The sequence below is a fragment of the Clupea harengus genome, chromosome 3, assembly GCF_900700415.2.
Source record: "Clupea harengus chromosome 3, Ch_v2.0.2, whole genome shotgun sequence".
NCBI classification, from domain to species: domain Eukaryota; kingdom Metazoa; phylum Chordata; class Actinopteri; order Clupeiformes; family Clupeidae; genus Clupea; species Clupea harengus.
Genome location: NC_045154.1, coordinates 25,481,000 through 25,492,909, shown reverse-complemented (window position 1 = coordinate 25,492,909; position 11,910 = coordinate 25,481,000). Strand labels below are relative to the sequence as shown.

General features: G+C 47.4%; 1 protein-coding gene across 6 annotated transcripts in view; it reads right to left on the bottom strand.

Annotated features, from left to right (window-relative positions):
* Positions 1-806: 806 nt before the first annotated feature.
* Positions 807-11,910, bottom strand: part of trim44 (tripartite motif containing 44) — a 42,719-nt gene continuing 31,615 nt past the window's right edge. For all 6 annotated transcript variants that reach the window (XM_031565170.2, XM_031565168.2, XM_031565169.2 and 3 more), the window contains exon 6: positions 807-1,069. In XM_031565170.2, coding sequence (XP_031421030.1) covers positions 982-1,069 — 88 coding nt within the window. In that variant the 3' untranslated portion in view covers positions 807-981. The remainder of the gene's footprint in view (positions 1,070-11,910) is intronic.

Sequence of the window (11,910 nt, the reverse complement as noted above, 5' to 3'; positions counted from 1 at the left end):
TGTGTGTGTGTGTGTGTGTGTGTGTGTGTATATGTGTGCGTGTGTGTGTGTGTGTGTATATGTGTGTACTGGCATTTTCAACTCAACAACTGATGCTAAATGAGCATGGATTTAATAATGTCTCCACGATGCCTAGCATCCACAGATATTCTAGTCATTTTTAACAGTTCATTGCACAGTAATTCACAGATGTAGGCTCTGAGGAGCTCTGAACCGTGATCCTGTAGGGAGAAATTAAGATGTTAAAATACCATTACCCCAAGGACGTGTGCACTACTGGAACCCCAATGGCTGACTACACCGGCAGCAATTAGAGTAATCAGCGTTTGCATGATTCTTACAGCAGATTCCATTATTAAATGGGCGATTGTGATGATCGTGATAAGGCTTGCAAAGAGGCACTGATATAACATAGATCAAAGTTTGGGGTTAAGACAACAGAGCCGCCTGACTGCAATATGGACACAGCTGATGGCGGCCATGTTTTTCACTTTGCTGCAAGTAGCATATACTTTTAAGACTGTGTTGGCTCGAGGTGTTTTACACACACCAGCTGCACTACACTGTGTAGTTCTGTTTTTTTGTGATGTTACCCAAACAAATTATACAAATGAAAGCAAACAACTAAAAAAGTGAGAGGATTGTGCCTCAAAATGCCATTTCATGCTCTGGTACCGCTCTGGCGCCGGCCTTGGTTGGTGTGGAGACCAGTGGGCAAACACACCCTGCAGACCAAACACACAGTCACTGAAGCCCAGAGAAGGCTGGCCACAGGCCCTGGAAGAGTGGGGAGAGGGGGGGGGGGGGGGGGGGGGGGGGGGGCAACCCTGGGGGGTCTACAGTGCTGGGGAGGAGAATGAGGCAGAATGAGGGGCAGTTTGTGATCCAACCCAGGCTGAACCAGGCTGGGCGGTGAGCAGAGTGTGTGCGTGTGTGTGTGGAGGTTGATGGGTGGGTCGGTGGGTCAGGGGGGGTTGTGGGTCAGGGTGCATAGCCCCCCCTAGATGAGTCCGAGTCGCCATCTCTGTAGCCCCTGCGGCCCCTGGGCTCGGGTCTGTGTTCTGGCATCCTGAGGGGGAAAACAACAGAGAGTTTCCATGAACACATGTGACTGTGAAAACATCCTCCTGCCATTATAGTCTGTATATATCCATGGATGTTTCTCTCTCTCCATTCCTTGATGTGTATCTTCCTCTTCCTCACTCTATCTCTCCTGTGTCTCCCCCTCTCTCTCTCTCTCTGAATGTGTTTCATTTTTTCCCCACTAACTTAGTACTTTCATCTGAGGCTTGCCATGTCCAGGGGGGACAGGCCAGCTACCGCATGGCCGTCGCCTGGAACGGTCTGCCTGGGTTCATGTTGCTGCTGTTGCTGCTGCTGCTGCCTCAAGCTGACTGACAGGAGCCTATACGCCACCACGGGGCACGGGGCATAAAGCCTCCCTCTGTCTCTCCTCCTCCTCCTCCTCCTCCTCCTGTTCCTCCTGACTCCTCCAAGTCTTCTTCTATCTCTTCTCCCTTTGTCACCCACACTCTCTAAGGCAGACTAATACCTCTGTATCGGAAACTGTTCCTGTCTTAATTAATCGGCGTGCATCTTGCGTCATCCACTACTTAATTCTGACTCATTCCTGTGCTGGTGTGTGTGTCTGTAAATGTGTATGAGTGCGTATGTGTGAGTGTAGGCCTGAGTATATGTGTGTATGAGAGTGTGTGCTATCGGCTCTGTAACAACATCACCATGAAAGCGTCACTGTGACACCACAGATGTGCTGTGAGAGCCGTCTCATCACTGACGGTAATGACGAGGCTTGCAAGCCCCTGGCGTCTAATTCCAGCTCTTTTTTTGTTCTGCATGACAAGCGCTTCATTACGTGAGAGAACCTTTCATCTCTGATTCACTCCGAGCACTGATCTGGAAACAGCGTGCCATGACTTCCACTGGAAAATGAATCTAATAGGAACCTAGACTGATTGTGAATGAATATACAAGAGCTTCACTTCTCTCTCCCTCTCCCTCTCCCTCTCCCTCTCCCTCTCCCTCTCCCTCTCCCTCTCCCTCCCTCTCTCCCTCCCTCTCTCTCTCTCTCTCTCTCTCTCTCTCTCTCTCTCTCTCTCTCTCTCTCTCTCTCTCTCTCTCTCTCTCTCTCTCTCTCTCTCTCTCTCTCTCTCTCTCTCCCTCTCTCCCTCTCCCTATCTCTCTCCCTCTCTGGTACACATGATATTCCATATCAACAAGCTACCTATACCTTATGCTGTATTTAAAAAGTGATGGACACAAAATAGTGATGGGAACAATATTTGAGGAGGAACAAACTGAGAAAGGAGAGCATTTGAAAAGAAACATGCGGTGTAGAGTTTAAGCCTAGTTTGGGATGAACGCTGAGTGCTGTGTTGGTCTAGAGTTTAAGTGTAGTTTGGGATGAACGCTGAGTGCTGTGTTGGTCTAGAGTTTAAGCCTAGTTTGGGATGAACGCTGAGTGCTGTGTTGGTCTAGAGTTTAAGTGTAGTTTGGGATGAACGCTGAGTGCTGTGTTGGTCTAGAGTTTAAGTCTAGTTTGGGATGAACGCTGAGTGCTGTGTTGGTCTAGAGTTTAAGCCTAGTTTGGGATGAATGCTGAGTGCTGTGTTGGCCTAGAGTTTAAGCCTAGTTTGGGATTTACGCTGAGTGCTGTGTTGGGTTTCTTGGCTAAGAGCACACGAGGACAGTTAGAAAGGTTTGAAAGGTCTCCAGCGGTGTTGACAGAGTTATATTTGGATCAGGGACTGGGGGGTCTGCTGCAGCACATGGGAATGGCATGACTTATTTATCTGCAAATTACATTAGCTAACAGAGCTGGGACGTCTTAAGTGGAGAACAAATGAATATGAATGGAAAGAGACAGGGGAGAGAGAAGAATCTCACTCTCTCTCTCTCTATCTATCTCTCACTTGCTCACTCACCAGCTCTCCACCTCCATTCTCAGGTTCTCATGAAATAAAGCTCTAAATGTGTGTGTGTGTGTGTGTGCACATGTGTGTGTGCGCGTGTGTGGAGAGACAGAGAGAGGAAAAGAGAGAGAGCCGTGTGTGCAGTGTATGGGTCAAAAGATTGAGCTGCTTTAGAGACTTAGGCTTTTTAGCGCTCATGATTCTTTCATGTCCTCTAATGTATTCAATGCATTAGTGATGAACACCAATCATTTCCCCAGCCAATATGAGAGGAGAGTGGAAGGGGGAGGGTGGGGGTAGGCACACCAACCTGGGGGCGGAGCAAGACTACAGTGATGGCTCCACCCTAAAGGGAGGGGCCCAAAGTGCATAGGTTTCACTCCAGAATAACAGGTGGTGGGGACACATTGCTTTAAAAACTGACCTCAATGTTACACATGTACGCTCCAACACTACACCTGGCTCCATGATCCATGCAGGTAGAGATGCTGGGACTGTCTGTACTGAGCTGGAAGGTAATCACACCACCACCACCACATACACATCTATAGTCTCCACAGCACCTCCAGTATGGTCGAATGAAAGCATTATCTCAGTACACAAAGCACTTGAGAGCGAGTAATCATCTCAAGCACGGTGCGTCTATTAACCGGGGGACCGTCATCATCATTGCCATCTACACCCCAGGACGGGCCTTACAGGAATGGATAGGTGTAGATCAGTTATTCAGGATGGTTGAACACGAGCATCGTCTCTGCACAGGGCACTTGGAAGTTGTCATTCCCCGATGCGCTTCAGGAGGAGCCTAATGGGTATGGATGGGACCTCTCTCTCTCTCGTTCTTTCTCTCCCTCTCTCTCTCTCGTTCTTTCTCTCCCTCCCTTCCTCTGAAGGAGGCCCTGCCCTCTGCTGCTGCTGCTGCTGCTTAATGATGTCAGACGTGTAGCTTCAACAGGACGAGTTACTATCATCACATACTGCTCCGAGACACACAGAGAGAAGGGGAGAGAGAGGGAGAGAAAGAAGGGAAGACTGAAACACGGAGAGGGAAAGAGAAAGAGAGACAGCCAAAGAGAGAAAGACAGAGCAGTTAAGAGAGAAGGACTGGTAGAGAAGATAGAGAGAGTGAAAGAACATATGAGTCCCATGTGAATTGCATGTCTCTAGCGGAAAGAAGAGAGAACCCGGGTACGAGGGGTAATTTGACATGTCTGAATGCACAGGAACTGGGACATAATTGGAAGCTGTTTTTTTTTAAGGCTTTCTCTCTCTCTCTCTACCAGCCCTCTCCACCCCCTCATGTGTGTTCCTAGATTGGTTTGCACAGTTTTCCTCCCAGACAGCCCCTCTGGACCTGTCACTGGGAAAATGGCCCTGCTCATTGCCTCCACTTGAAACCCCAAGGCGATCTCCACACACTTTGTAGTCCGCCGACTTTGCTGGTCAGAAAAAAAAAAAGAAAGAAATTCAGCCGGTTTGCTGAAAGAAGTAGAGCGGAAGAGAGGAAAAGGGAAAGAAAGAGAGAGAGAGAGAGAGAGAGGAGAGAGAAAAAGTGTGGCTGAGACAGGAAACAGAGAGCAAAGGATAAAAAGGAAGAATGAGGTGATGGCAAGACAGGAAAGGTGTGGGGAATGGTTGGAAAAAGAAAAAGAAGAAAAAAGAAGAAGAAGAGGGGGATGTGTTGGGGAGATGGAGGGAAGCCCATGTGACGGTGTAGCAGCAGGACTGGTGTGGTGTTAATTAGGTGTTGTTGCTGAGTTTCTGGAAAGGAGCGGGACGACGCCTCCTGATTTGGGCATATTGCACTGAATATTTTATCGGGCAAGCTGTTGCCACAGTTGCTATTCTTCTGAGCGCAGCCTACATTTGCTCTCAACGAGAAAAGCGCTGCTCCTCACTTTGAAGGGGTGAGAGAAGCATCCGGAACCCGGAGCAGAATGGAGCACATGCTTGTCCTGACCTTTATAGTTCAGCACAGAGGGAAAATACAAACCCACGCACGCACGCACGCACGCACACACACACACACACACACACACACACACACCTGCACATGCTGTACACAAGGTGATGAATATGAGCATACAGAAATACAGAAAAATCTATAAATACATACACAAACACACACACTCTCTCACACACAGAAATACATAGCTTATATATATATATATATATATATATATATATATATATATACACACACACATCTCACACACACACAAATACACAATTACACAAGCTTATAAACATAAGCACATATCTGTATATGCAAACGCGTACATTTTTGCAATTCATTTGAAATATTTAACCTAGCTTTAAAGCAGCTGCCTGGGTTTTGTTATTATGTCTGTTAGTGCAAATGTAATGGTTAAAATATCTGGGGGCATCCAACGTACACCTGACATGGAGTTTAGATGAATTCACAAGCTTACAGGTTTATTGAGCACTTTAACTTACAACTAACCCAACAAGCTGCACACCACGTTCTCATAACTAACAGACCCTAGTTGCTAGCTCCCTCCAAAGTATCTCCCTCCCCAAAAGTCTGTCTCTCTTCTTGGTTGATTTTCTGCATCTGAATCTCCCTTTCAAAATAAAAGACCCTTCACACTTTATGTGCTACACATATAACAAATACGCCTTACAAGCTGATGTCTTTGATGGTTTTCTTGGAAATCTGTAGTTCACAGGAGAGAATCTGTATTCAAAGTGTTCTGTGTTCTAAATCTGTGTTAAAACAGTGCTATTAAACAACCCTAACCCTACTATTTGAATTTTAAAATATTTCCTTTGTGTTGATTCTACATTAATTCTGTGATTTTTACAATTAAAAAACCATTATTACAAGCTTCTGTCTTAAGAAGATTTTGTATCGATTGACAGAAATAATATATACACAGTCTCACACACACACACACACACACACACACAGACACACACACACACACACACACACACACACACACACACACACACACACACACACACACGTCTGTCACTGGGGAGGAGAGTGACAGTGAACATAGGTGTGAGGAGGAGTCCTTCAAGAGTCCTTCAGGAGGAGTGTGAAGGCAGATCTCACACAGAGCTTTCTTAATTGCTGCCACTCCTGACAGCAGAGGGGAGCTGAGAGGAGCCCACACACAGAGTTAAAAATAAATAAAACACACAAGAAACAGCCACAGACACACGCAAGGGATGGAGGGATTTAGAGACGAGGAGGGAGTGTGTCTGTGTGGGTGTGTGACAGAAAGAGTGAGACAGAGAGACAGAGAGAGGGTGTGTGTGTGTGTGTGCATGTGTTAGCTGTGGTGTTGAAGTGGGGGTGGGCTTGGAGATGACAGGCCTATTAAAGTAGTTCAATTCATGTTGTGCCGAATCAGGTGATGTTAGATTAAATGCCTCATAAACTCATATACACACACACACACACACACAGACACACACACACACACACACACACACACACATCAACGCATATAGAGAAGAAACAAACTGACAGGGCTGCACAGTGGGACAGACCCATGTGCTGTCATTTCTAGTCAAGACAAAACAGACCTTCATGCGGGATTATACTGGTTCATGAAGCATGTCTAACTGCTGAGAACAGAGACCCTTCTACCGTATCATTACACTGGGTGTGTGTGTGAGCGTGTGTGTGTGTGTGTGTGTGTGTGTCTATGCAGTTTCTGTATTCTAGTGTATGTGTGTGTGTGTATGTGTGTCTATGCAGTGTTTAATATAAAATCGCCTGATCCTGTATAACATATATTCAACATGTGTAGTATATGATACTATACATTTGGGACAATTCAATTCAGAGGCGTTTCCTCAACCATGACCCCCAAGAGACCAAATGAAAAGTCACTTCCATATTTCAAAAGGTAAAGCAGCAACCAATGAGAGGTCAGGTGGTGAAGAAGCAGTGGATCCACCAATCCCATAGATGGAGGGAAGTAGACGATGGAAGATGATGGAAGAAAGTTTAGCCTTGCCCTTCTCTGAGAGACTTCAGAAAGAGACTCAGGTGGCAGCATTAACACGCTTGAGTCGTAAATCTTACACATGCTCATTTAGTGATTTTTACAATCGCTGTTACCGCGGGGGCAATCGAGGAATTAATTGGGGAAAGTTGCCGCTTGCGTTGGCTCCAGTAATGAATAGCGTATTAATTAAAGTGTGAAATTAAAATCAGGCCCAAACATAAAGCAACAAAGCAATCTCACCCCTGTGTGTTTGGGAGATCGAGAGAGAGAGAGAGAGAGAGAGAGAGAGAGAGAGAGAGAGAGAAGCTCTTGTAATACTGGTCACGTGGGTGGTAATTCTCTCTAAACCCATTTTTCATCAAGATGCAAACAGCGAAAAACAATTAGGCTGCATTTGGGCTCTCTGTGCCAAGCCTCCTGCATGCCTGCATGGCTGACGCCCTAGCGCCCTAGCGCCCTAGCGCCCACTCTCTCTCTTTGTGCGGGGGGAATGGTAATGTTGCACATGTTTTATTGGTGTAAGCATGAGAGAAAGTAAGGCAATGGTTTAATAAAGGAGCATTAAACCTCTCTCCCTCTCTCCCTCTCTCCCTCTCCCTCTGCTTCACCCACTCTCTGTTCCTCTGCAGCCATTAAAGTCCAATTAGTCAGCAATTAACGTTTAATGAATGTCTAAAAGTGGATGTGAGGCAGTGGAGAGAAAGGGAGCTAGGGGCCATCAGCGTGCAGACCACTGATCAAAGTGACGGATAGCCTAGCTGCTTGCTTCCACGCCGCCACCCTTTCATATTCGGAGATAACTCATTTTTATGGAGAACAAATCCGCACTTGCTGCTGTGTTTTTTTTTTAGGAGGACAGGCCCCCTCAAACTCAAAGGGAAAAGGTCAACCACGACGTCATGGCAGTCAAAATGGGGGGGGGGTAGGCCTCTCAATGCAAGAGAGTGATGGGAAGAAGAGCCTGGGTGAGCTCATCATCGTCCTCGTTCCTCATCTACTCTGCACTGCTCTGCTCTGCGCTAGCCGCAGGTCTGATCAATCTAAGATGAGCGCTCTGCCAAGGCTGGGAACATGATGGGGGGCGAGGGGAGGATTGATTCCCGCAGTCAGAAACTGGGAAGAGGGCCGTTTAAATCTCTCCCTGGATTTGACGGTATTGCTTAGCAGCAGAATCTCTCCTCCCCCCTCTCCTCCTCCCACCTCTGTCTTCCCTTTATGGCGCCCTTGAAAGAGATCCAAACTGTTCTGAAAGCACAAAGCACCTCTCGCTTTCTGCTCTTCTAAGAATAGATTAGAACTCAGAAGCTGTGATGAGAGAGTGAAAAAAATATATAGAAAAATCACTTTGGAAGTAAAACTTTATCTTTTCCTTCTGTTCCATGTCTATTTTCTGTCGCTGAGGGGGAGTAAGAAGCTGGTAAATGTGGATAAGTGCTGACAGAACAAACCCACTCTCACACGTCTTCCTCCAGCTGATGGTTCAGCACAGGTTCTTCCTGTTTGCTCTCCAATGGGCCGTACACAACAAGAGCCATTCCAAAAACAGCTACACATCCTGACTACTGTTGTCTGCATATGTATGCTTGCTATGTGGGCTATGTGTTATAGGGCTATCTTTAAGGTGCATTCAGCAATTGTAATTCAATATACGCTCTACTGTTGTCTGCATATGTATGCTTGCTATGTGGGCTATGTGTTATAGGGCTATCTTAAAGGTGCATTCAGCAATTGTAATTCAATATACGTTTTACTTATGGTCCTCTCGCTGTCCATTCTGTGTGTGGGCTCAAAAACACTCGTTTGTACCCAGTCCTGGATGTGTAAATGGGAATGAATCAGACCGAGCCATACCCTGTTTCAGCTCTTTCAACACAGTGCTTCGGTAGCAGGGAAGGGAGGGGTGTCATTTCATTGGCTTTTGAACTCAAATACCAGCAATCCAGCTTTCACCAGAGTCGCAAGTGAATGGTAGCTTTTTGCCAGAGTGTGTAAACTCAGGACATAGTTGCTCCATTGTGAATGCCCAGAGTAATGGCCCCCATCAGAGTGATGATGATGGGGAGACTGAGGGCCTGAGAGCAGCGTCGGATGGCAGTTTCTCACGGGCGGCAGCGCTCATTAGACCTGTGAGGGGCGGGCATGATGCCAAACGTATCTGACTGAGGGCTGACAGCTTGGGTGGCGCGTTTGGCTGATGCCACCTCTCCTCTCCTCTTAGCGGCAGGGACACAGGTTGTCTGGGCTGAACCGGTGCCAGGCGGTCTACGTGCGAGGTGACGGCCGTGCCAAGGTGCCCACAGCACGAGCGGCGGGAAGCTAATACTCACACGTCCCCCCCCCCCCACACACACACACACACACACACACACACACACACACACACACACACACATACGCCACTGTGCACACACATGCACAGGCACACAGATGGCACCTGTACATTGTGTGTCTGGCAATTAGGAGCCCTGTCACTGCCAGGCTGTGCCAGCCAAACTTTTCTTTTATGGAACCGACAGCTAATGAGGCAAACTCTCTTCCCTACTTCCAGATCTTTTACGCAGTTTTCTCTGGCAAGGCCTCTCCTCTTCCACCCACTCCTCCTGCAGAAAGAACTCACACGTGTCACAGACACCATATGTTTGTGCCGGCGCAGAGGCACGACCACGACCACGACCACGGGCCAATCAGACAGCCAGCCAGCCTCCTCACGCCACTCATGCCAGGTGTCTCATCTCCAGACCAGGAAGGAGAGAGAAGAGAGAGAGGGAGAGAGAGAGAGAGGGAGGGAGGGTGGGATAAAGAGAGAGAGAGAGAGAGAGAGAGAGGGGGGGAGAGAGAGAGAGAGAGGGGTAGGGTGGGTGGGATAAAGAGAGAGATCGTTATAAAGAGTGGCAGAAGGACAGATAGAGAGATAGAGGGATTAAGAGAAAGAGAGATACAGAGAGATAAAGGGAGGGAAATAGAGATGTGGAGTGGAGAATCCGTGCCAAGCACCCAAATTGCAAGAGAACAGAAACAAATCATTAATTACCAAGGAAAAAAAGAAGAAGAGTGGAATCCAATCCTATACGCCTTTAAAAACTGTGGGACCTTGTTTTCTTCTCTTACGCTTATTGTGCTGGTAAATAGGTCAGTGTGCACCATCAGTGGTGTTCTCCTTTTCCAGTATTGTATTGTCCATTCCAATTATCAGCTCTGTGGATTTCAATTTGCCAGATACACAGATCGAGAGCAAACATGAGAGAGGGAGAGGGACAGTGAGAGAGAGTGAGAAAGATAGAGAGAGAGAGAGAGAGAGAGAGAGAGAGAGAGAGAGAGAGAGAGAGAGAGAGAGGACAAGGAGAATGATGGGGGAAAAGTGAGGGCAGAAAAAGCATTGTACACCCTGAGGAAAGATGGCACCCGAAGCACAGAGGCCCCCACCCCCGCCCCCCTCGCTTCAGTAAGGCCTGACAAGCGCGCCACTCTCCCTGACTAATAACTTTTTATGTGCTCTAATGCATCTTGTAAAACGTCTGTCATAAAAGCCTGCCAAACTCCTGGAGGTAATATTCCTCGATATTGTACTCGATCATATCTGCGGACGGAAGGCAATTTCATTGTTTTGGACGAATCCTTCAGCGCCGTCGATCCATTTCGCTCTGTTCGCCTGGGCCTGTCGACAGGCAGGACCTCAGAGAGAGAGAGAGAGAGAGAGAGAGAGAGGGAGACAGGGAGAGAGAGAGACAGAGAGTGAGAAAGACACACAGGCAAGAGGGAAACAGAAATAGACACATAACAAGGAAAAGAGAAAGCGAAAGCGAAAGAAAAGAAAAGACAGAAAAGCTGAGAAAAAGAGATAGAGTGGAGGAGAAAGCAGAAGAGAGGAGAGCTGGTAGCTCATCCAGAACAGGAGGAGGAACAGATAAGAGGCGAGAGCGATGAACAAAATAGGGCGGGCAGAGACGAGGACGAGCAAGAGCGAGCGAGCGAGCGAGTGAGTGAGTGAGAGAGAGAGCGTGAGAGTGAGGGTGGAGACACCTTGTGAATGCTTACGGGTGCTGAGGTAATTAAACGTAGCCTCGGGCCAGGTCTCAAACACTGCCCCCCTCTCCTCACCCCCGCTACCCCCTCGAACGCCGCTGAATACTGATGCCTGGGGGTGGGAGGGTGGGGAGCAGTGCCTCCGCAGCACATAAATCGCCACGGTGACACAGTGCTTGTCAGGAGACCTGCTGAATTAAACATCTCCATAACAACCTCTCTTTTTCTTCCTCTCTCTCCTTCTCTGTCTCTCTCTCTCTCTCTTTCTTTCTCTCCCTCTCTCCCCATCTCTCAACACTTCTCCTTCTCTCTCTCTCTTTCGCCTTCTCCCTCCATCCCTCTCTTCTCTCCCCTTCTTTCTCAGGCTTCATCTCATCTCCATCACCCTGGTGACCTCTTTGGCCCTGTAACTCTTATGCTTGAGGGAATCCATGAGAGTTGCCGTGATGTGTTACTCCTGTGTATGGCTTGGTGTGTGTGTGTGTGTGTGTGTGTGTGTGCGATGCATCATGGAGACACATGGAGGAGATAGGTCAGTAAGTCAGTAAGAGATTACGTGTCTGAGATGGGTGACTAAGATATGTCTCAGATGAGTGGGCGAGGTGGGTGAGGGAGATGTAAGAGATATATGTACCTTTGTGTATATATATATATATATATATATATATATATGAATGTGTGTGTGTGTGTGTGAGTGTGAGTGTGTGTGTGTGAGAGAGAGAGAGACAGAGAGAGAGTGTGTGTGTGTGTGTGTGTGTTTTGTGTGTGTGTGTGTGTGTATGTGTATCTGTGTGTGTCAGAGATAGAGAGAGTGTGTGTGTGTGTGTGCACGCATATGATAGCTTATAGTGTGTATGTGTTTATTCCCAATTCAATCATGTCCTATCTTTTCCTGTCTGATATCAGCCCTGTCTCTTGACCAATAGTAGTTCTGCTGCTGATAAGAAAAGAAAAAAAAGTCAGGATGTGGC